We start from the raw sequence: 25589 nt of genomic DNA, 5'->3' as shown, positions 1-25589 counted from the left end.
TTTTTCCCCATAAGTAATATAAATACTCGATAATGTAAATTTGCACATTGTTAAAACAACAATCACGATATTATCGCAGACGATATATATCGCCCACCCCTAGCTGGAGGTCATTCAGTAGGGCTCTTGCAGGCCTCCTACTGTTCCTCCTTGCATAAAGGAGCAGATAATGATGGACTACCTGTGCAACCTCTGTAGGCTCCAGATACTGGCTTATGTGCTACCAGTAGTGACACTGACCCTAGCCAAATGCAGGAGGTCATTCAGGAGGGCTCTTGCAGGGCTTCTACTGTTCCTCCTTGCATAAAGGAGCAGATACTGGTGCTGCTGCTGGGTTAAGGACCGTCTACCACCCTTCCCAGCTCTCCTAGAGCAATTGCCTGTCTCCTGGAATCTCCTCTGTGCTCTTGAGACTGCGCTGGGAGACATAGCAATCCTTGGAACGTATTGGTGCTATTTTGGAGGAGTTGGACTACCTGTGCAACCTCTGTAGGCTCCAGATACTGGCTTATGTGACACTGACCCTAACCAAATGCCAAACTAGCAAAAAAAATCAGTCATGAAGGATAAAGATGGAAAAAGTAGCAGTTGCTACCACCTGTAAAAGCATTCCTGTTTTGGGGTCATCTTATTGCTACCCCTCTAGTGCACCTATGGTTCATTTTGTTGACACCGAAGCAGGTGAAACAACCAACCCTCATCACAACCACCTCTGTCACGTAACTGGCCAGACCAATATCCCAAAAGTTTGATTGACTTGATGCTATACTCCTATGAAGTCCTATAAACTCAGTTAGGCTGGTGGTATGCCGCCGGTGGCGTGCCACTTGTGGTCCGCCGTTGGACCACCATCTCTTTAAATTTAACTTGTCATGAATATTAAGAAAATGTATTAAAATGATATATGGAGTATAACTGAACAAATGAAAAAGATTTTAGACAATTAGTGGAAAAATATTGGGCAATTTGTCTGCAACCCTCCAGCGGACCGCCAAAGAACCGATGAGCAAAATGCCAGCGGACCGCCAGCTCTGCCCCCAATGGACCGACAGTGGTCTGCCAGCCCGTTGCTATCTGGGAAAGTCCTATATACTCTTATGAAAATGTTTTAGAGCAGTGTACACTCATGCCATGGATTATAGTGCAGTCTGTTACACTAAAAAGAGATGGCAAGAGGCAAAGCGCCAGGGAGTCGCCCAAGTCCATTCATTTCGTATAACAGGACACCTTGAAGGTCTTTATCCCACTTCCCACATGGTTGCCAAGCAACAGGCCTATAGGCCTTTATAGCACACAAAGGAAACAAGCGGTTCCGTTTAAAAAGAAGCCGACTCAGGGCTTAAAATTCATTTTTCAAAATGGGGGGGGGGGGGGGGGGATTCCCCCCTTAGGTTATTCATGTAGGAAGAATTGCGAGAATTGCGATTTCGATACTTCTTCGATACTTTTTTAAAAATGTGTTTGATTTGGGGGCCCCAACCACCTTGACGTCATCAGTAATATATATACTGTAGTGGGATCATTCACAAAAGTGGCCATCCTAGATTCCGCTTGACTCTCTCCACACACACACACACACACTGAAAATGATGGCTTATGTGATATGTTTCTATTTCATATATTTTTTAATTCATATAGAGTGTATTTAGTTTACTCATTGAGTGCCAAAATGCATTGAGTGCCAAAAATGTAATATTACGTTTTTAGCTTTTTTTTTAAATTACGAAACTAGACACTCTAACACACCTTATATGTGATTTTGGAAACTCTGTGATGAATGGAAATGAAATATATGATTATCGAAAACTCAGGAAAACGCACAATCTGGACATTTTATCATAACTCGGTTGCCGCTTTGGGTCGAATCAGTGACGCATGCACGTCATCTCAAAACCAGGCCATTTTCGTGGGTCTATCCGTAGGTGGCTCGCTGATCACTTCCCGGAAAGTTACAGGCAACACTTAATATTTCATGAAAGACGTTATATCTATGGGTCATTCCACGTCAATTCAACCAGGGCCCACGCACTTAGGTCTCAAAAAATTCTGAAAAAATTACCAGGTGTACCTATGTTACCCAGGAGACACACTGTAAAATTACTCTTATGTAAGATCAATACTTTCCAAGATACAGCCAGTTTTACAGGTGGAGGGGGGTGTCGTTTTTGTTCGGCCTCTTTTTTTTGTCAAAGTTCACAAGCCCACAGCGCAAGAACTAAACCATGTAGGAGGCTCAAATTTTGGACGCTGGTACATAAATAGGAATAGTATGTAGCAAAATAGTCACGTTTGGTCTGGATAATCCTGCATGGCCATAGCTGTCCCTCAAAGTTGATACAAATTTTATTGCAGTTTTTGGCTGGGCTCTGTTTAAGCCTTCAGAAGACATATTTGTACTCAACATAGGCTCTTGATTTATTTTCCTTACTGAGATTAGTGGAAACACTCTCACAAAAAACAATGAACAGAAAATAAATTCCTATAGAGCTACCACAGGTTACTCTATACAACCACAGGTGGCAGTGTGGTGACTATATAAAACATATTGATGTCAATGGGGCATTTCGCCCATGTTCAGGGTGGAAAATAAAAAATAAAGATTTGCATAAGACAAGTCAAATTGGTGTTTTCAAAAAGAAGGGATCATGGAGAATAAAGAAAAACATATTTAAAAAATCTTTGTATATTCCCACAAGGTGTTTGGGTTCTCTGAAAATGATAACCAAAATGATTTTTCAGACTTGTGAGGTCTGCTGTTCAGACCCTGAAGGGATTTGTTTTCTGTTCATTGCTTTTTGTGAGAGTGTTTCTACTTATCCAGGGCTCTACACTAACATTTTTTTCCAGGAGCACTTGTGCGCCCAAGTTAAAAAATTTAGGAGCACAGAGAAAAATTTGGGCGCACAGTCAGTTCTGTACTTAACTTAAACATAATCTAACATTACACTGCAGCTAACACTTAAACATGCCAGTGCACCAATTGCGAATATTAAGAATGACTGACAACATTTAGGCTACAGGAAATAGGATTTTAAAGATCAGTGCCTACTTTATTTTCAGTCTGTTCTATTTTCCTACATTTTGTTAATGTAAAATAGTATAATACATTGCCATATTTGCATTTAGCCTGTATATCAAGTATCCTGCCAAATGTAGGCTAATTTATTTATTTGTGAATCCATCTGTAGCTAATCCAAATATGCCCATGGTGACCTATCTGACTGCATACTGCCTAAAACAGCTAACTACAACATTTTCTCATCCACAAAACCCAACATAGGCTAATCAATGATATATATATATATTTTATACTTTTACTTTTTATTTGAAATATCTGCATTGATGGGGGCAGTAGGCAAACGTTAGGCCTACTTTCGTTTTGCACTTCAGCTTGTATTCGGTGTAAACAAACAAGCATGCGTGGAAGCCTGGAGTTGTCAGTAGCGTTCTACCTTTGAATAAAATGGGAGTATTACGGGAAGCTACTTTTGTGCCTGTTCGCTACAGCTATATTTTGCATATTGCAGCCAATACGTCAACTGGGCTAAAAGGCATGTTAGGTTACCTTTTCTTCTCTCACTGCATTCTCAGAATCTCATCCTGTTCCTCCAAAATCCGATGAATTCGGTGGATAGAAGAACTAATTTCTTCAATCTTTGCATCTTGGCTGGCTAGTCTAACTTTCCACTTTTTCTGCGTGCTCTTGGATTTGAAAGAAGCAACTACTAGCGAGTCACAACGCGAAACTGCTAACGTTGATGGGAGTTGTAGTTTTTATGCTGCATTCGCGACGTGATTCTATGGTTTGCACCAGTAATGTTTCTTAATGTTGCGGTGTATTTTGTAGACAAACATTGACATGGTTAGAAGTCATTCGCACCAGTGCGCACTCGCACGCCATCATTTTTACTCGCATGTGCGAGTGAAATGGGCGCACTGTAGAGCCCTGTTATCTCAGTAAGGAAAATAAATCAAGAGCCTATGTTGAGTACAAATATGTCTTCTGAAGGCTTAAACAGAGCCCAGCCAAAAACTCCAATAAAATTTGTATCAAATTTGAGGGACAGCTATGACCATGCAGGATTATACAGACCAAACATGACCATTTTGCTACATACTATTCCTATTTATGTACCAGCATGCAAAATTTGAGCCTCCTACATGGTTTAGTTCTTGCGCTGTGGGCTTGTGAACTTTGACAAAAAAAAGAGGCCGAACAAAATCGACACCCCCCTCCCCCTGTAAAACTGGCTGTATCTTGGAAAGTATTGATCTTACATAAGAGTATTTTTACAGTGTGTCTCCTGGGTAACATAGGTACACCTGGTAATTTTTTCAGAATTTTTTGAGACCTAAGTGCGTGGGCCCTGGTTGAACTGACGTGGAATGACTCCTCTATTTCTAGGAAAAAAACAGCGATTTTGATGAAAACTAGCTACTGTTTAGTTCAGGATTTCTCAGGAACAGAGGCGTGTAGAAATACACGTTTTGCACCCACTGAGAGCTTAAAGTCTCACCATTTAAACGAGCCATTGTATGTGTTCATAGCTATAACACAGAATATGCTGTGGCTGTACAAAAATCATCAACAATGGTCTAGATTGCTGGCACTCTAGGACAAAGCTTCCGAAAACAGCTTGGCATTCAATGAGTTAATGATGTATAGTATTTTACTAGTAGCTAAACATATTTAGTAATTTGAATGCTTCATATTGATGTTTAAACTATTACATTTAGGCATATCTTTAATGTGGTGTGTAGGTCTAATTGAGTGCACATTGGTGATGAGTAGGTGTAATTGAGTGCCTGCCACAAATACGTGAGAGTAATTAGCCTCCCTTCAGCCTGACGGTTTTAGGCTAGTTGCTAGTGAATAAGGATATGTGGATGCAATTAATTATGTTTTCTGTGTCATTAGATAAAATAAATGTTCAAAAAACTAACAAGTCGATGACAATCTTTCTGGGATCAAGTGTTGACGTGACCTGAGCTAGCAGGATAGTTACCAAGGAGCTCTTTCCAGATGTAAACGTTTGCCATGGTTGCGTAGCCTATTTGCATAAGCGCAAAGTGGTTCTCTCTGTCTCTCTCTCTCTGTGCGTGTGTGTGTGCGTCTGCGTCTGCATGCGGCTATGTTCAATTCAACTCGGTAGTTGATCCGTCCGGTCAATAGCACCGCATTCACGCCACTTCATGATTAGATTAACGTCATCAGACAGGCTGTAAAAGTGTATGCGGGAATTTCTCGCATTATGATGGCTAGAGTTGCGGGACTTGAACAAATTATGCGTAATACCCGCAATCCCGCAGTGAAATTCAGGCCCTGCGACTTGATCAGTTGTTAGTTACCTTTCATAAGCATTAATATGGAACGGTGATGAAACTTTTTTTTTACCAGATCTACTTCATAGATGTCCCGTTATTCAGAATGAATAGCCACCCCACCAGCCAATCAGAAAATAGTATTTCTTCTCTCAGGGTGATACATACTCTATAATACAAACACATGCCATGGATTATAGTTATGTCTGGTATGCCCAGCTTTGAGTTTTACACACTAACATTTCAGTATTTTAGAAATAAAGTAAGTCATTTACATTGTGTGTGTTGTGTGTGTGTGTGTGTGTTAAACTTTGTGGGCTCTACCTTTGTGTTCCTGTATAGGCTCTCTCTCTGTCTCTCTCACTCACTCACACACACTGTTTTCTAAGCCACACCTTAGCGAGCGTTAGAACACACCTTATCCACACCTGTTGTAGCTGCTCCAATACGGAAGTCTCCTCCGACACGTTCGCTCTGTAGCCTAACCTTCAAAGCGTCACCTCTCCCAGACAACATTCTCATCGGCGCATTTACAAAGCATTTATGAACATCTAACTTATTATTATTCCAGTAAACAATATGAACGAACCAGAGAGAGAGAGAGAGAGAGAGAGAGAGAGAGAGAGAGAGAGAGAGTGTGTGTGTGTGTGTGTGTGTGTGTGTGTTTCGTCTAATAATAGGAGCGGAAACAGGGAAATGGCAAGGAAATGCCAGAGTGTCCGCTGGGAGCTCCTCAAACAAGAACAGACACATGTCTCGAAGGGAACCGGGTCAGTGAGTGAGGCGCGCGCACACACGCACGCACGCACGCGGTAGAAAGACGAGTCAAGAGACAGAGGGGAAAAAAATTCAAACACACTCCTAAAGACAAAGCAAAAGCTCACGACGAACCTATTACACTGGCTCATGTACGGTCACGTTCACATTGTCAAACGCTGCATTCTTACCTCCTGGAGAAAGAGATCCATCTCTCCTCTCGTCCGATAGACTGCCGGAGGCGCAACCGCAGAGTCGCTCTATCCGTTAATCCATGTCAGTCTCAAATTCAGCGGTCTCCGTCTTGCTCTTTGTCTAAAACTGGTGAGAAGATGCCCGTCTTTTCGCTTCAATATGAACAATTTCGCTCGTGTTGGATTTCATGTGTTTTTACTGGTGTTGCTCCGTAAGTACGTTTCTCGCGCGGGCCGCAGACCGTTTGTTGTTTGCCGGTTAACAAGCGGCGCAGTGGTAAACATCAGAGTTCGAAGTTAAACTTCCTAACAACTCCGGACTCACATGGCCCCGCCCCGCACATTTCGGTGGGAAAGTTGTCCCTGTCCGGGAGTCTCGTGCTCCTCCTGCTGTTCCAAATTGTGAATATAATGGAAGGCACGCGAGCAGTTCACTGAGAGGAAAAGTGAGCTCACAGCAAACACAACCGCGTCCTCATACAGTAGTGAAACATGCGCAAACACTTACAAAGTCATGACTCATGAAACACTAACAACATTTCTATCTCTTAGGAGCACGCACACAGTTGGCCTATACTTTCTCTCTCTCTCTCAAACACACACACAAGAACACAGATGGACTGTGCTTTAAAAAAAAAAAAAAATTGGCCGGTCACACCTAATTACAAAATTCTTGCATTCCCCAATAAATGCATAACTGAAAAAGTAAAAAGTGTATTGAAGCACTGAAACTGGAGAAATGTAGGCCTCACTGGCTATCACTCCGACTAGTCAGAGGTAGCCATGGAGCACATGATCACGATATTCAAGTATATAAGAAAATAGAATGCTAGAATTCAAAGTATCATTTCAAATTATTCAATACATTTAAACTAGATATACAATGCTCAATTGATTACTCAATTTATCCCCTCCTTATCCCTTCCACTATTGAGAGGGCGTTGCTCTGCCGAGCACATGAGGAACCTTGAATTTCCCCTTGGGGATCAATAAAGTATCTATCTATCTATCTATCTATTATATTACTGTAGCCTATGTGTAAAGTGCTAAGTTACCTAGATTGTGGTAGACCTTATTGGAATTTATACCAGTTACCACTATAGGACAATTGAAACAACAGAAAATAGAAAGCCGAAGTCACGCCCTTCTACTTCCGGTCCATGGGACCTATCTTTCGAAAAACTATGAACAAGAGTCAGTGGAGAGATAACAATTATTTTTTGGTCCCATTCGAATTGTGCCATGAATTTCACATATGATGTGTGTGAATTTATCATTTTTCACGTCAAGAAAGTACTGTTGTTCGATAGACTTTAAAAGTTGTTGGTTTTGTGCGAATCCGCTCAGTCTCGAACAATGTACGTCACCAACATAATGAAACGATACGACTAACTGTTATGCTAGTTGACAGTTACATCTTGCTGCCAGCTAAGTCACTTAACAGTAGTTTATGTACAGTCTATGGACGAATACAACTTACCTGATGTGTTTAATCCCCTGACTCATGGTATTTTCATCGGCAAGGGAAGCCCAAGTAAGACCTGTTGCTGGTATGCTTGTACAATCCGGTGTGGCTGTGAATGAACGTCACTAGCGCGACTGATGGGTTTGTAGTCATTGGAATAGACCTCTCCGGAATTAGTCCCGCCTCTGAATAATCTGTGTCCACCCAACTTCCGGTCGTCAAATGTCTATGGGAAATAACATGGCGTTTTCGAAATATCGTAACTCTGTAGGTGGCAAAGTAGAAAAAGCTGGTGGGCCAATTGGCCTACATACTTCTGCCATCTAGTTTCCACTGGATTTTTTGATTGTCAGTGCTGTTAAAGTAGTAAGCAATTATTAATGCTAACCGGGAGCTAGTTCCGATGTACGAGGGCGGAGGAGGGCGTTAGATCTCGCTCACAACCAACCAGTCACAACCAAACATGATGGTCATTTTCACGTGTGATTCACGCGTGATTTCAGTGGTCTATAAAAGTAAATCATTTGCAAGGTTCAGCCTCTTTTCAACACGACTTAACTTTGGTTTGACTGTGCTGAGAGTTTGTTGGCTGTTATTGAGATATTTGAAAAAGAAAGAAATCGCCGACAAAGGCACTAAAGACATGACGAGACGAGATTTTGTTTTTTTTCACGAAAAACAGATAATGATAAGCAGACTAGGAATCAGAGGCAGAGTCGTATTGAGTCGATAGCTTTATTTTGCATGACCTTGATCAGAACAGTAACATTTTCAGAATGTATTAACAACCTATCAAACATGATGATTTCATGCAGGGTTAGTGCCACCTCCGTAGACAGGCTCTGGTGCCACGAACTCCATTTCGGTGAAGACAAACTATGAAATATTGCCGTTGCTATGCAACCTTGACTCGGGGAGTCGCAACGTCCAAAGCGTGTGTTAGCTTAGTGCTTCTTACTGATATATTTATACTTTAACGGCCCCGACAATCAAAAAATCCAGTGGAAACTAGATGGCAGAAGTGTGTAGGCCAATCGCCCCACCATTTTTTTCTACTTTGCCACCTACAGATGTTTGACAGGTATGATATTTCGAAACGCCATGTTATTTCCCATAGACATTCAACGCCCGGAAGTTGGGTGGACACGGCTGTTTCGGAGGTGGGACTTATTCCGGAGAGGTCTATTACGATCTTTCACAATATTGTAATTCAATAGTTACTAAACAAACTGTAAATGTCTTTACATGAAAAATTGTCTTTAAAATTGACAAACATCATATGGGTAATTCAAGGCACAAGTCGTTAATAATTTATTTTTCACCATTGACTGCGGTTCATAATTTTTTTAAAAGGGAAGTCCCATGATGGCTAACGGAAGGGGCGTGACTATATTGCTAACCTACATTGCTATTCCTATAGGCTATAGCTTACTACCTACCTACATTGCTATTCCTGTAGGCTATAGCTTATTACCTACCTACATTGTAGGCTATAGCTTATTACCTACCTACATTGTAGGCTATAGCTTACTGCCTACCTACATTGCTGGTACATTTCAAAACGGTAGAGCTATATGAACTCATTCCCTTTAATGTCTTTCAGTAGCCTAGGGAGCATCCCTATGTTCCCAGGGTCCTATGTTCCCAGGTTGCTATGTTCCCCAGTTTAATTTTGTGCTAACACAGAGTGGCTGAATCTCAATATCCCCCCTCACAGACTTTGATGCACATTCCCATAGGCCTGTCCCACTGCACATTCTTGGGCTTGAGGGCTTAGGGCTATCCCACTGCACATTCCCATAGGCCTGTCCCACTGCTCATTCTTGGTCTTGAGGGCTTAGGGGTATCCCACTGTGAAATTGTGAAGTGCATGAGGGCTCACTCTCGACCTTTCCAGGTCCTTTCCATAAGTCAGCATATATGCACTTTACCCAGGAGAATATACAGTGGGTCCCAGTTAAGTTTGGACGGGTTCCTTCATGAATCACGCACCCCATTTTCTCAGCAGAAATGGCACAAACTGCAGTTGACACAAACAACCACAAGGTGTCACTTGGGAGTTCTGCCACTACTATTTTTGATGCGACTTGACTTAACTGCTTCCATGACGGAGTGAGCCATAACCAAACATATATGATAATACAACAGCGTGAGTTTATATATCTTATACCCTATTTGTCACGGTTACTTATAGATGTGATAGTGTAATGATAAGCGCATGAGACTTTCAGCGGGGGCACGGGAACTTAAATTGATCACGGTAGTTTAAGCTTACACTTAAAAAGACAAAACATTCTAATATGAAAATGTAGATGCAATTGTTGTAAAATGGTGCAGCTCCTTTAAGAAAGCCCCGTGCGCAGGGATGGAAAGAGAGAAAGCGAGAGGGGATGTGTGTTAGAACTTAGATGCGTGTGGAAAAAGTAGACGTGCTGTTGAGACTGGAGCGAGTCATATTCAAAATAATGCAAAAAATAAATCCGCAGATAAAACCAATTATCCTCATTCATTGCAACCGCAGCATGCCTGCTTGCCGACGTTCAAACGAAAAAGATATCAAAGCACCTTTTGCGTTTGAATGTAGCACAAATTTTTTTTAAACAGCTGGACCATCTATAAAAAAAGTGCTTTTTCTTTTCTTTTTGAGCACGTCTGAATCCCAGGACATAACGCACTGGATCTTATAATAGGCTCGAGATATAATTCCAAAGGGGGCAGATAGGGGCCTACTGCACTTAAAACTTAAAAAGATTGAACAAAGCTTCCCGAAATTTGAAATTGCGATCAGTGACTGGCATCGGGTGAAGCTTTTCGAAGTTGAACAGGCTATTAAAAACTATTTGCGCACCTCAATGTCACAGGAGAGACTGGGCTCTCCCTTCTATGAATTGAAAAAGATGTTATGCTACCTGCAAACTGGCCTATGATTTTATTGCTGAGTTTGCGGCAAAGCAAGACAATTTCAAGAGTCAGGATATGGCGAGTCAGTCATTTATTTGTCCAATGTTAGCCTACAGACCAGTTTCCATAGTGCACATCTTATCAACAGTTTGAATGTCGTGTGTGTTTCTGCTCATTGACAAATACCGTTCAGCACAATGATTCATGCCCAATTAATTTCCCCTGTTAAAGTGTTCGCCTTTGTTACACTATTTGGTTTCGTGATGTAGCCTATGATAAACACCATATGGCCAAATATGTGACTCAGCTAATGTTATAGGCTATACAATTTCCCCTCTTAAAGACAAGCTGGTGTAACTTATTAGACTAGGCTACTAAAATGCACCGACGGTAGCCTTGGCTATGTGTAAAGTAGCCTAAGCTATCGCATGATTTCATGCACGTAAGTTCATGCATCTGTCAAGTTCGCACAGGGCCTCGCACCCCCTTGCGACGGCCCTGCAGCTCCTCCTAAGACAGCAAGGAAAAAGTTAAAATACGCGATAAACCCGGGAAAAGTTGACAGGTTTGTTTCGGTCCCGGTGATTATTTGTGAAATTGTGCAAACGACAGCCTTTTCAAGGCATTTCAAGGAAGGTGTCGTCGTAGCATGCAAGCTCCCAAATTGACCCAGTAGCCTACAGAAGGCATCAATAAATTGTTGGGACTGGGGGAGGGTCATGCGTTTTTTCTCAATCACTTTGGAGGGTCATAGAAAAATTTCTTGCTGGCGAGGGAGGGTCACGTCTTTTTTTGACTAACGCTCCCAAAACTCCTCCGGTAGCCCCTTAAATAAATAACGAACAGTCCCTAATTGATTATAGCCTGTAGGCCTACACCAGCAATTGTTGAACATTTACCTGTACAGGACATTGACAGTATCCAGCCTAACAAGCAGATGTTGCAAAAGACATCAAAAGACGCAATTAATCAGAAATAAATAATGTAATCTGCATCGCTTTATTTAACAAACTGCAAGCAACAAGAGGGTTGAGTTCGCTGTGAGGCCAAACCCAAGAGCAGAGCCTATCTGTTAAGGCACTCAATATAGGCTATATGGTAACGAGCTGTGTGCGCCTGGAAAGACAGTAGAAGATGCTTTCTAAATAGCACAGCGAAGACGGCTCTGCCGACAAAGTAGCCTACTGCCAGCTGACGAAGCTCTCATTTTAAAACATTACTGAGAGACAGGCACTGTACAATCAAGACATCTTGCCACTGAATCCAAAACTATGTTTAACATTATGTACAAAGCTTATAGGCTACAGTGGACTAGCATGTTGCAGGGGCTGCTAAAAACACAGAGAAACGCACTGAAATGCTCCGTCCGGTTCGACTGTGGAACGCCACAGCAGACTATGCTTCCCCCAAGCGGCTGCAGTTGTACTTACATTTCACCCAGCTGCGTGAATCACCTTGATGGTGAATGAAGTGTCAATTCTTAACTGGGACCCACTGTATAACAATTATGAATCATTATGAAACATGAAACACACAGTTACCCAAAGAGAGGCTACACATTTTTGGTGTTGTCAATTTAACAATATGTCACAAGTGATGTGCCATCCCAGCTAACAATTTTTGGTTATTAGAAGGTTATTAGAATGTTTTTTCTTGGTTATGGGAACGTTGCTTGAAAGTTGCGAATGTTGGCCTTGTCATGAGCTCTCTCTCTGCCTGGTAACACGTGCTGATTGAAGTCTGATGACCTCCACCTGTTCCTGCTCTGCTCTGCCTCACCCTCGTTACCTACCAGCTGCACTGCATTCACCACTCATCATGCCCTCTATATAAAGCCTTGCTTTTCAGTCCACACTTGTCAGATCGTCTGCAACCAGCACCAGTTACCTGCCTGTTTATTGAAAACGCCTCTGACTCTTTGCCTGTGATCCCGGACCCGCTCGACTACTTCTGTGTTCTCCAGCCCCGGTAATCTTGACCTGCCTTCCGTCCCTCTTCTACGAATACCGCCTAGTCCTTGACTGTACTGCTGCTTCGTTTCAATTGCTGTTGTGTGTGTGTTTCCCCCAGGACTTCCCGGATCATCCAGCTCCTGCCTTCGCTGTTCGGCTACTGGGGGAACACACACACGCAGACTCTTGGAACTCCTGTACCCCCCCCGGAACCCCTGAAACCCCCAACCCTTAAATAAACTTTTGAACGTGACGCAATTGTGGTCCTCGTCCTGTTTGGTGTCTGACAGTACGATCTGACCAAACATGGACCCAGCGCACGGTCGAACCAGCATGGAAACCGACGAACCAGAACCACCCACCGCCATGCAACGCCTGGAAGAGACAGAGAGAGAGGTAAACCGCAACACTGCTGACATTGCCTCCCTACTTCAAGCCGGCTTGAGCCAGCGTCAGCAGTTCCAGCAGCAACAGCAACAACTTGCAATGATCATTCAACTTCTCACCAACCTTTCTCCTCTGCCTGCTCCCACCGGCCCAGCCCCAGCCAGCCTGCTCACCGGCCCAGCACCCGAGTCTCCTGCCCAGTCCACTGCTACCGTGGCTGCCGGAGCCCCAGAACCCAGGATCGGCAATCCAGAGCGGTTCAGCGGCGACCCAACCCAGGTACGGGCGTTCCTGACGAGCTGCCGTGTCCAGTTTACCCTGCAACCCAGGACTTTTGCCACTGAAGGGGCGAGGGTCGGTTACGTGATCACTCACCTGACGGGCCGAGCTCGACTCTGGGGAACGGCGGAGTTCGAGCGCCAGACCCCAGCATGTGCAACCTTCAACCTATTCGCAGAGGAGATGCTCAAGGTATTCGATTTGGAATCCACAATAGCCGAGGCATCTCGGATCCTGATGAGTATTCGCCAAGGCAGAAGGACTGTTGCGGATTACTCCATCGACTTTCGAACCGTGGCAAGTCGAAGCTCCTGGAACATGGAAGCATTGGTGGATGCTTTCCTCCACAGCCTGGCGGACTACATAAAGGACGAGCTGGTTTCCCATGATCAACCCCCCACTCTTGATGAAGCCATTGCTCTGGCTGTCCGCATCGACCGCAGGATCCAGGCCCGCCGTCATGAGAGAGGGCGCCAGAGTCCATCCACCAGCACACGGAGTGTCCCAACTGCCCTTCTGTCCGCACCTGCCACACCATCTAGCCAGCCGGACCAGTCTGAACCGATGGAGATCGGCCGCACCTCCCTAACCCCTGCAGAGCGCCAGCGACGCATCACCTCCAACTTGTGCCTGTACTGTGGTGGTGATGGTCATCGAGTCGCCACCTGTCCAGCAAAAGCCGGAGCTCACCAGATGTAGGAGGAATCCGGATGAGCTCAATGAACATTCAGCCCTCCATCAGCCGTAAACCCCTCATCCAAGTCTGTCTTCACCTGTCTGATTCCACCCACACCCTGGCAGCCCTGGTGGACTCTGGCGCAGAAGCAAACATTATTGACACAGGACTTGCTCGTCAGCTGGGCTTGGAAAGCCATCGCTTGTCCACTCCTGTTCCAGCCCGGGCCCTGGACGGTCACGCAATTGGCACAGTTACCAGCATCACAGCCCCCATCTCAATGATGGTGTCAGGAAACCACCGAGAGACCATCCGCTTCCACCTGCTCAGCTCTCCAGGCCAACCCCTAATCCTGGGCTACCCTTGGCTCCGTCTCCACAATCCTCACCTCGATTGGGCCTCCGGAACTGTGAAAGAGTGGGGAAATGCCTGCCACCTGACCTGTTTGCGTGCTGCCTCGCTGCCCCCCGGCTCAGTACCCCCCAGCATTGCCCACGACATTTCTAATGTCCCTGAATGTTACCATGGCCTCCGAGAGGTGTTCAACAAGACCAAAGCCACATCTCTGCCCCCACACCGTCCGTACGACTGTGCCATTGATCTCCTCCCTGGGACTGCTCCACCCAAAGGTCACCTCTACTCACTATCCCCTCCTGAAAGAAAAACTATGGAGGATTACATCAGGGACTCCCTGGCAGCTGGACTCATCCGCCCGTCTTCCTCTCCTGCTGGTGCCGGGTTCTTCTTTGTGGGAAAGAAAGATGGTTCTCTTCGCCCCTGCATTGATTATCGAGGTCTGAATGATGTCACAGTGAAGAACCGGTACCCTCTGCCTTTACTCACCTCTGCTTTTGAATTGCTCCAGGGATCCACTATTTTCACCAAACTGGACCTTAGAAATGCTTACCACCTAGTGCGAGTAAGGGAGGGTGACGAGTGGAAGACAGCATTCAACACCCACACCGGCCATTATGAGTACCTGGTAATGCCATTTGGCCTCACCAACGCCCCAGCGGTATTCCAGGCGCTGGTGAATGATGTGCTGCGGGACATGCTGAATAAATTCGTCTTCGTGTACCTGGACGACATCTTAATTTTCTCCAGAACTCTGTCCGAACACACCCGTCATGTCCAGCTGGTTCTTCGACGGCTCCTGGAGAACTCTCTCTATGTCAAGGCGGAGAAATGCGAGTTCCATGCTCAGACTGTGTCATTCCTAGGATACATCGTCGCTGAAGGCAATATCCAGATGGACCCCGCAAAGGTCTCGGCAGTTACCTCCTGGCCAGTTCCGGGGAATAGGAAGAAGCTGCAGCAATTCCTCGGTTTTGCCAATTTCTACCGGAAATTCATCCGGAACTACAGCTCCGTCGCCGCTCCCCTCACAGCTCTGACCAGCATCAAACACCCCTTTTCCTGGACCCCAGAGGCCAACACAGCCTTTCATACCCTCAAGGCCCGGTTCACCACTGCCCCCATCCTCCAGATGCCGGATTCAGACCGGCAGTTCGTTGTCGAGGTGGATGCCTCAGACGTGGGAGTCGGGGCCATACTCTCTCAACGGGCAGAGGAGGACAACAAGTTGCACCCCTGTGCATTTTTCTCTCGCCGGCTTTCACCTGCAGAGCGCAATTATGATGTTGGAAACCGTGAGCTGTTGGCTGTCAAGCTTGCCCTGGAGGAGTGGCGTCACTGGCTGGAGGGGTCCACAGTTCCGTTCCTGGTCTGGACCGATCACAAAAACCTCGAATACATCCGCAATGCCAAACGTCTTAACCCCAGACAGTCCCGCTGGGCCTTGTTTTTCACCAGATTCAACTTCACCCTGTCATACCGCCCAGGTTCTCGGAACACCAAGCCGGACGCTCTCTCCCGTCAGTTTCATAAGGATGACGCCCCTTCCCAGGAACCTGCATCAATTCTGCCCGATCCCTGCGTCGTAGCTGCCCTGACCTGGGATATCGAGGAGGAAATTCAAGAGGCCCTCCGTGACCATCCCAGTCCCAGTGCATGCCCAGACGGTCGTCTCTTCGTCCCAGATAATTTGAGGTCCCGGGTCATACAGTGGGGACACAACTCCCGCCTTGCCTGCCACCCGGGCTCCGCCCGCACCTGCCATCTCCTTGCCCAGCGCTTTTGGTGGTCGTCTTTGAGAAGGGATGTCCGAGAATTCGTCCGTGCCTGCCCCACCTGCAATCAGAACAAGTCCTCCACTCGGCCCCCCGCTGGTTTACTCCAGCCCTTGCCTGTGCCCACACGACCCTGGTCCCACGTCTCCTTGGACTTTGTAACTGGCCTCCCACCATCAGGTGGGATGACTGTCATTCTCACTGTGGTTGACCGGTTTAGCAAGATGGCACACTTCATTCCCCTCCCTAAACTGCCATCTGCCAGAGAGACTGCCCAGGCTGTTCTTGATCATGTCTTCCGTCTACACGGGCTGCCCAGGGATGTTGTCTCTGACCGAGGCCCGCAATTTACCTCTACATTCTGGAAGGAGTTCTGCCGTCTTCTAGGGGCCACAGTGAGTCTCACCTCTGGGTTCCACCCCCAGTCCAATGGTCAATCCGAGCGGGCAAACCAGGAGCTGGAGAAGGCGCTGCGGTGCATGGTTTCTCGCAAACCCCAGGCTTGGGCACAACAACTGATGTGGATAGAGTATGCTCACAACTCCCTCACCTGCTCTGCCACTGGTATGTCACCTTTCCAGTGTGTGTATGGCTACCAGCCCCCCCTGTTCCCCAGCCAGGAAGGAGATGTGTCCTGCCCGTCTGCCCTCGCCTATGCCCGCCGTTGCCGTCGTACCTGGTCACAAGCTCGTGCCACGCTACTCAAGTCAGCTGTCAGCTATGCCACTGGGGCTAACCGCCGAAGATCGCCGGCACCCGCCTACCGTGTTGGCCAGAAGGTGTGGCTGTCAGCCAAGGATCTCCCACTGCGGGTGGAATCGCGTAAACTGGCACCTCGATTCCTCGGCCCGTTCCCTATCCAGAGGGTCATCAGCCCAACCGCAGTCCGGCTCCAGTTGCCAACCTCCATGAGGGTGCACCCTACTTTCCATGTTTCGAAAGTCAAGCCGACGCATGAAAGCCCGCTGGTCCCCGTGTCGCTTCCTCCTCCTCCTCCTCGCCTCGTTGACGGTGGGCTGGTGTACACCGTTCGACGCCTGCTTCGGTCCAGACGGCGAGGTAGGGGCCTCCAGTATCTCGTCGACTGGGAGGGCTATGGACCTGAGGAGAGAACCTGGGTGCCAGCCAGTCGGATTGTGGACCGGACACTCATCGCCGACTTCCACCGTCTGCATCCTGATCAACCTGCAATCCGTAGGGGCCGCCCCAGAGGGGTCCCTAACCGTCCTGCCCGCCCGGCTTCCTGTCATGTGCCTGACCCTGACCCTGTCTCGGTACCTGTCCCGTCTTCTGTCCACGACCCTCCAGCTCCCTCCGAGGATGAGGATGTTCACTCGGACCGCTCGGAGGAATTCTAGCCCTCCACCGGCTCCCCTCCGCCCTCCCGACGTGGTGTCACTCTTGGGGACTTCTGGGGCCGTCCCTTAGGGGGGGGGTTCTGTCATGAGCTCTCTCTCTGCCTGGTAACACGTGCTGATTGAAGTCTGATGACCTCCACCTGTTCCTGCTCTGCTCTGCCTCACCCTCGTTACCTACCAGCTGCACTGCATTCACCACTCATCATGCCCTCTATATAAAGCCTTGCTTTTCAGTCCACACTTGTCAGATCGTCTGCAACCAGCACCAGTTACCTGCCTGTTTATTGAAAACGCCTCTGACTCTTTGCCTGTGATCCCGGACCCGCTCGACTACTTCTGTGTTCTCCAGCCCCGGTAATCTTGACCTGCCTTCCGTCCCTCTTCTACGAATACCGCCTAGTCCTTGACTGTACTGCTGCTTCGTTTCAATTGCTGTTGTGTGTGTGTTTCCCCCAGGACTTCCCGGATCATCCAGCTCCTGCCTTCGCTGTTCGGCTACTGGGGGAACACACACACGCAGACTCTTGGAACTCCTGTACCCCCCCCGGAACCCCTGAAACCCCCAACCCTTAAATAAACTTTTGAACGTGACGCAATTGTGGTCCTCGTCCTGTTTGGTGTCTGACAGGCCTATGGTTTACCAGGAAAGTTTTTCTGACGGAAATACTACATTTTTTTTTTGGTTATTTGTTTCGGTTTGCAGAACATTCTCCTAACCTTTTTCATTTGTTTAGTAGTACACTACTTATTGCTTACACAAGATAAATAAAAAACAGACCTTATACATCCATTGTGCCCCTGTTATACGGTAACTGACTTTCCTGTCAACTGGCTGGACTGTTTACTTTGCCTCTGGAGTTAATGTAACTGCCCCCTTCTTTTGCAGATGTGTTCAGCTGATAATTTAGCTTCCGATACCTGGCCGCAGATTCGTCTGTTTAACTCCAGTTCAAATAGAAATGTTTTTGATGCTCCAATTTGTTGTTTAATAAAGGTACAACAAGATGTGTAGGCTACATGCACTGGACCATGAATATGCCACCAAATAAATAAAACTAAATAAACTCCAAGCGGGTCTCGAACCGGTAGCCTACTAAATTAATCTGCTTGTATGAAAACCTGACATCTACCTGCTTGCGCCACTAACCAACTGACACTTTGTAGCGAAATTTCATGTGAAAATTCATCCATTGTGCCTTTTTGCCTTTGTTTTTGCTTACTAATTATTCTTTATTTTTAAATAATTTTACCTTGTGTTTTATGTTTTCTTATTATCATGATCTTTACCTTTTGAGCGATTATTTGACTATATTGCCCTTCTATGCTTTTATTTGTTATTATTGTTTGGTTTTGTTTATGTAAAGCACATTGAATGACCTCTGTGTATGAAATGCGCTATATAAATATATTGTTGTAGTGGCATATTGTTGTGAAGGGTCCCATATGAACCTAAACAAAAGACCAATGTGCAAATACACACAATAAGCATTGTTACCAAATAGATTAGATTAGATTCAACTTTATTGTCATTGTGCAGAGTACAAATACAAATACAAAGACGAGCAGTTTGTGTCTATCCAGAAGTGCAAAAAAGGGATATTCAAAGTATAGACAGGTGGTACATAGACAGGACAAGAAATATTGTGCAATGTAGACAGTAATATACAGTTGGTTTACAGAACGTGGTTTAGAGTAATATAAATTAAATATAATATGTGCAGTGTATTAGCAGTTATGGTACCTTATAAGAGCAGAATAAATATGGCTATGTGATATATACAATGTATGAACAACATGTACCTATGTGCAATGTAGTGGCAGTACCATTATACTAGTAGTAAGAACAATTCAGTGTATTAACAGAATATATTATTATAAGAAAAACTGAATAAATATGGATATTCAGTATGAACCATATAAACAGTTATGTACAGTATGTACAGCTATGTGCAGTGTGGTAACAGTAGCATTGTAGTGCAGAGACAGTAACACTATAAGAGTATAAGAAGTGTGCTGGATGAAGAGCAGTAGAATACGGCTATGGATAAGTGTGATCACAGTATGCAGTATAGTAGTATAGAGTCTTTATTGTCCTATAAGGATATTCTTTTTCACACACATCATTACATTTCATGCAGGATAGTGCAGACAAACATAAACACAAAGAATAGGGGGGATGGATGATTGTCACAGGAGTTCAGTGCAGTGATAGCTGAGGGTTCAAAACTTTCTTAAAGTGCGCTTCTTTCCAGTCCAGGGCTCTGTATCTGCGGTCAGATGGGAGTAGGGTGAAGAACCAGTTCAGGGGATGGTCAGGGCTGGGGGGTTCCAGTGTTGGTGATGATGGTTGATGATGTTGTTGTCCCTATTTTCACTGTCTGTGGCCTGTTGCTAAGAAAGTTGTTTATCCAGTGGATGAGGAGAGGGGTGACATTCAGGTGCTGTAGTTTCTTGATGAGTTGATGGCGCTGGATTGTATTGAATGCGGAGCTGAGGTCAATAAACAGAACTGAGGCGAAGTTATGGGGAGTCTGGAGGTGGTGAAGGAGGGAGTGGAGAAGTAATGCCACTGCGTCCTCTGTCCCTCTTTTCGGCCGGTATGCAAATTGGTATGGGTCCAGTTGTGTGCTGACAGTAGGTAAGATGAGTTGCAGTATGATTTTCTCCGTGCATTTCATGACTATTGGGGTGAGGGTGACTGGACGAAAGTGTTGTGGATCTTGATGTTATCACACCAACTGTTATTGACATAGATGCAGATCCCACCACCTCTCACTGGTGGGTCCTGTCAGCTCTTAGGATGGTGAAGTGATCAAGATTGACCTCGGACTCCGGGACCTCCTCATCCAGCCAGGTTTCTGTGAGTGCGATGATGCAGGCATCCCTGTAGCATCTCTCTATGGAGCACTTGGCCTGAAGGGACGCTTTCGGAGTCTAGTTCTTATCCCTCCTCGTCTGCCTCTTCGCCTTGGTTTGATCTCCAGCGGGAGTGCAACTGGTGGTTTTTGCTGGCAGAGTGCAGAGGATCGGAGCTGAAGGAGATCCGCCCGGCTGTAGGTGAGTGGTCTCTGGTCGCTGGTTAGTAGTGCCAGCGCCAGGTTGTTGTTGTGTATAATCCATGATTGCGATGAGTTATATTTAATATATAATTATAGTTACAACCTGCTTGTACTATTGGTGAACCCAGGCTGATCTGCCGGCAATTTATTTTTCGTCCTGCAGCTCTTAAAAGATTGAGCTTGGTCTGCTGAACTCCTCGAGAAGTAGGCTACTCATTACACATGTGTCACACGAAAGAGCCTTTTCTCAGCTTTTAAACGGTGCTAGCTAGCCACTATTTGCTGTGATAAACAGTTCGCGAGAAAAATAACTTAAAGAGATTTAATAATTATTCTCTGCGCACATCTCCACATCCATTCATCTCGGTGGAATATCGTAGCCCTACACACTCTTCACGCAACACATGACAAACCATATATCAGAATAAACAGCAGACCTTACCGAACACAAATGTGTAATGCATTCCCGTGTATAGTTATAAATTGTAGCAAAATTAAACATGGTCTTTCGGCTTTAAGCATTTCTTAAAACTGAGCTGTGCTTACATCGCCTAGATATCTGTAAATATCAGAATCAGAGAATATGCAGGCAGCTCACGGTTAAGAGTTTGTCAATGTAGCCTTAATGATTTCTTTTCACAAAATGCTAAGCATGCATGTATTTAAGTTTCCTAAAACTGAGCTGTGCTTAAATGGGTCAATGCATGATTTCATAACAGACCAAATAGAAAATAAATGTTTAATGTTAAATATAGCCTACATATCTATACATATAAAAATTATCATGGATAGTAGTTGGACAGTACATTTTAATCATTTTATATATCTATAGTGGCTGGTGAAAGAGTTGAGCTTTTTTTCGGGAGGGGGGGGGGGGTGTTAGTGGTGTCCCCACCAAAGCTCAGACCAAACCTACACCCTTGCTTCTGTCTCTCAGGTGGAGGGTGGTAAGGGTGAGGGTAAACCAGTGGGGCTGTCTGTTGTGGAGGGTGCATGGGACACATCTCAGGTGGCAGCTGAGGATGGTGTGCGTGGCCCAGATGACGCAGTGCTGCAAGGGCGGTTGAGTAACACAAAAAATTTGGCTGACTTGGATGGTCTTTTGAGTCATTTGGGTGGGGAGCAACGGGAACAGTTAAAGTCTTTCATTTTTGAGTTTTCATCTTTGTTTTCAGACACGCCAACTTGTACCAGTCTGATTGAGCACGATATAGACGTGGGGGATGCTCGGCCTATTCGGCAGAGGTTCTATCGTGTCGCCCCAGACAAACATAGGAGTTTGGAGGCGAGTGTGCAGTACCTGGTGGACAATGGGTTAGCTGAGCCATCGTACTCAAGTTGGGCTTCACCATGCTTGCTTGTTAAGAAACCAGATAACACCTATCGGTTTTGCACAGATTACAGAAAGGTGAACATGGTCACAAAACCAGACTGTTTTCCTTTACCACGAATAGAAGATTGTGTGGATCAAGTTTGTGCTGCCCGTTTTGTGAGTACATTTGATATATTGAAAGGCTACTACCAAGTGCCCACCAAACACCAAGAGCTCAAGAGATTTCGGCATTTATAACTCCTTCAGGCCTGTACTCTTACCGTAGGATGAGCTTTGGGTTACGTAACGCCCCCTCAACCTTTCAACGGCTTATGAATAGAGTTGTTGCGGGGTTGGAGGGGTGCGCAGTGTACATCAACGATGTGGTTTCTTACGCTGACACCTGGGGGCAACATCTTGCTCGCATTTGCTCATTGTTTGAAAATTTGGTGGCAGCAAATTTAACAGTGAATCTAGCGAAGTGTGAGTTTGCCAAGGCCACTGTAGTCTATCTAGGCAAGGTGGTCGGTCAAGGTCAGGTTAGGCCGGTAAGAGCCAAGGTTTTGGCCATAGACGCGTTTCCTCCTCCATCTACTAAGAAGGAGCTGATGCGGTTTTTAGGAATGATTGGTTATTACAGGAATTTTTGTTGTAATTTTTCTACAGTTGTTGCTCCTCTGACCAATTTACTTAAATGTTCTGCAAAGTTTGTGTGGTCTGCTCAGTGCCAGCAGGCATTTGAAAATGCGAAACTGTTGTTGAGCTCTGCACCAGTCCTGGCTGCGCCCCAGTTAGATCAGCCTTTCAAGTTACAGGTGGACGCAAGCCAGGTGGGGGCCGGTGCAGTTCTCCTTCAGGTTGATGAAAGCGGTGTGGATCGGCCTATTGGGTATTTCTCGCGTAAGTTCAACAAACATCAGATAAACTACTCAACAATTGAGAAGGAGGCCCTTGCATTAATCTTGGCGCTCCAGCACTTTGACGTTTACGTGGGGGGTGGGGTACATCCTGTGGTGGTCCTTACAGACCACAACCCCCTCACATTCCTCCAGTCATTGCAGAACTCTAACCAACGCCTTATGCGGTGGGCACTCTTTTTGCAACTCTACAGACTGTCCATTCGTCACATCCGGGGAGTTGAGAATGTGATGGCCGATGCGTTGTCTCGGGCCCCGGATGGGTCGCTGTTATTGTTATTATTATTATATTATTTATATTATTATATTATTATGTGCATGTCTCTCTATCTTTGTCTTCTCTGTTTCTGTCTGTCCTTAATTTGCTGTCCAGGCGCCAGGATCTGCTGGAGGGTAGAACATGGAGGAGGCTGGTGGTGAGAGTCCAGTCTGGGGTTTAATCGCGACCAGGGGTGTGGCAATTAACAACCTAGGGAGGGGCCTGGCGCGTTGTCTAAAAATCGCTATCGTACACCACCTAAACCTGGTCAGAAGTCAATGGCGAGTTGTTCATATGCTATTTTAAGAGCGCATGTCAACAGTCATATTGGCAGGTGCACTCGCCATCCTTCTATCATTCATGAACGCACACCAGCGCACGTCCATGCAAAGCATTACAAATTGCACGATTACAATGGGAAACATAATTAGAATAAAGATATTACGAAATACTGTACATCTCATAATGAGTAGTTATTTACCATCATTTGCAAATTGGTAATGACGGTTAAAAGTGATTAGGGGAGAGGTGAGAGACACGTATGGAGCACAGCTAAGACGCACTGTGACGAGATATAAGCAACTCCTCTGCAGGATAAATGTTGTTTTATTCAGTCATTTGAGCAATATTAGGGTTGCTTTTTCCAGCCTATGTTTTCAGTGGTAACCCATTGTCAGTCAATAGTGAAAGTAACTGCATATAACTGTCTTGTCGTTGACTGACTCCTTGGTGAAGTTAGTTTCACTTTGCCAATGAGTTCAAATAATAGACGAGTGCAAATGCGTAAAGGCTATGCTAGGTTTTAGTAAAGCATGGTTTAAGAATGACTATTCCATACGGTCTCGCAAGCAGCCTCCTTTAAATGCCAATCCCAATGTGAACTGGACATCCTACTAAATTTGAATAGACTTTTGACGAATGACGATGCACTTTAGAATGTCATGATAGGGCCTGTGATGTAAAATATCATGTATAGTTAAAATAGATAATACAGAGATGGTTATTACGGTGATGCTAGGATAGACATGGTGGTTGCATAGCTTAATAAAAGTTAGTTTAAAAGTAGAGCGTTAAAAAGTTGAATGTAGATAGTTTAAAAGTTGTTGATAGACAGCTAGTTTAATAGATAGATAATTTAATGATAGTTTAAAAGTAGACCGTTTAAAAGTTAAATGTAGATAGTTCAAAAGTTGTTGATAGACAGCTAATTTAATAGATAGATAGTTTAATGATAGTTTAAGAGTAGACTGTTTAAAAGTTGAATGTAAATAGTTTAAAAGTTGTTGACAGACTGAAAGTTTAATGAATGTTGATATTCAAATAGTTTAATGGCAGTATCGAAAATTCCAAGCGTGAATTGGGTTAGTAGGGATTTGGGGAGAGACAAAAGGGCATTATGTCTTGGGCCAAAGATCCACAGCGTGTCAGTGTCAGTGTGGGTTAGTAGGGATTTGGGGAGAGACAAAAGGGCATTATGTCTTGGGCCAAAGATCCACAGCGTGTCAGTGTCAGTGTAGTACACTAAAGCGCAAGAAACTAAGACATAATCACACAATAATAACAGTAATGAAATTTACATTAATGACCTCATGTCGAATGGCAGGACCTTTCAAAAAAAGTAAAGTACCGCCACTCCGACAATGGAAACAAATTGTCGGAGTGGTGGGATGTTTGAAAACAATGGAAGTGACGCCACTCCGACAATTAGACGTCAATGTCGGAATTGATAGCGGTCCCCCTCACCAGAGGTGGAAAAAGTACGAAAATATTGTACTCAAGTAAAAGTACCAATACCTTGATGAAATATTACTCAAGTACAAGTTAAAATACCAATCTGAAAATGTACTCAAGTAAAAGTAAAAAGTAGTTCATTTAAAATTATTTTCAATGTTTTCACATGTAATGGATCCTATGTAGTCGTGTGTTTTATTTAAAATTGTAATCTGTAACTACTAAACTACTTCGGTGCCTCAGGCCCTTTGCATAATCAATTGAAGTCACCCTTAAAGGTGCCCTGCCACACAAAACCGTTTTTACTTGTATTTTTTTTAAACATGTTAGGTCCATATGTGTTTGTGCTATGTTGTGAATGAGAAAATGAACAGCTAACTCCTCTGTCAGCTCTAGCCACTGAAAAGAAATAAGCGGAGAAATTAGGCCAATTGCAAAAGCTCTTCAGATTGACGTGGAATTGATGAGCTCATTACTATTCATGAACTTGCCTTGCCCACAAAATTCGTTTAGCTCTGTGACCATTTTCGTAGGCCTATGCAAGGATGGCTGAATGTCAACGGACTTGTGCGCTATGCACAAATAGAACTTCAACAATGCATTTTGCCCAAGAACCCAGACTTGAGGATCAAATGGCTTCAGTTTATTTTTTGGAACAATGCCACAGGCTTTGCAAAAAGGTTGCTGTTGAAGCTTGGAGCAGGCTACCATCGCAGTCTACGACCAGTGCCTTGTAAGTAAAACATAATTGTCAACTCAAGGAAGTGCTATGTTATACAGGTTTAATGAACTCGCTAGCCTAGCAGGTTTTATTTATGCACATTTGGACAATGCTAGCACTCGCTAGCCAAGCTAAGTTCATGCCATGAAGCTAAAATTAGTTGATAATGGC

General features: G+C 45.0%; 1 protein-coding gene across 3 annotated transcripts in view; it reads right to left on the bottom strand.

The window, feature by feature from the left end:
• Positions 1-6647, bottom strand: part of myo10 (myosin X) — a 123507-nt gene extending 116860 nt beyond the window's left edge. For 2 of the 3 annotated variants that reach the window (XM_042072031.1, XM_042072032.1), the window contains exon 1: positions 6270-6646. In XM_042072031.1, the coding sequence (XP_041927965.1) occupies positions 6270-6290 (21 nt within the window). In that variant the 5' untranslated portion in view covers positions 6291-6646. Of the gene's footprint in view, positions 1-6269 lie in introns of all 3 variants that reach the window. The other variant, XM_042072033.1, reaches the window with a different exon arrangement.
• Positions 6648-25589: the final 18942 nt, after the last annotated feature.

The sequence above is a fragment of the Alosa sapidissima genome, chromosome 19, assembly GCF_018492685.1.
Source record: "Alosa sapidissima isolate fAloSap1 chromosome 19, fAloSap1.pri, whole genome shotgun sequence".
Lineage (NCBI taxonomy): Eukaryota > Metazoa > Chordata > Actinopteri > Clupeiformes > Clupeidae > Alosa > Alosa sapidissima.
The sequence above is the reverse complement of the archived record's forward strand: the minus strand, read 5'-3'. Positions and strand labels throughout refer to the sequence as shown.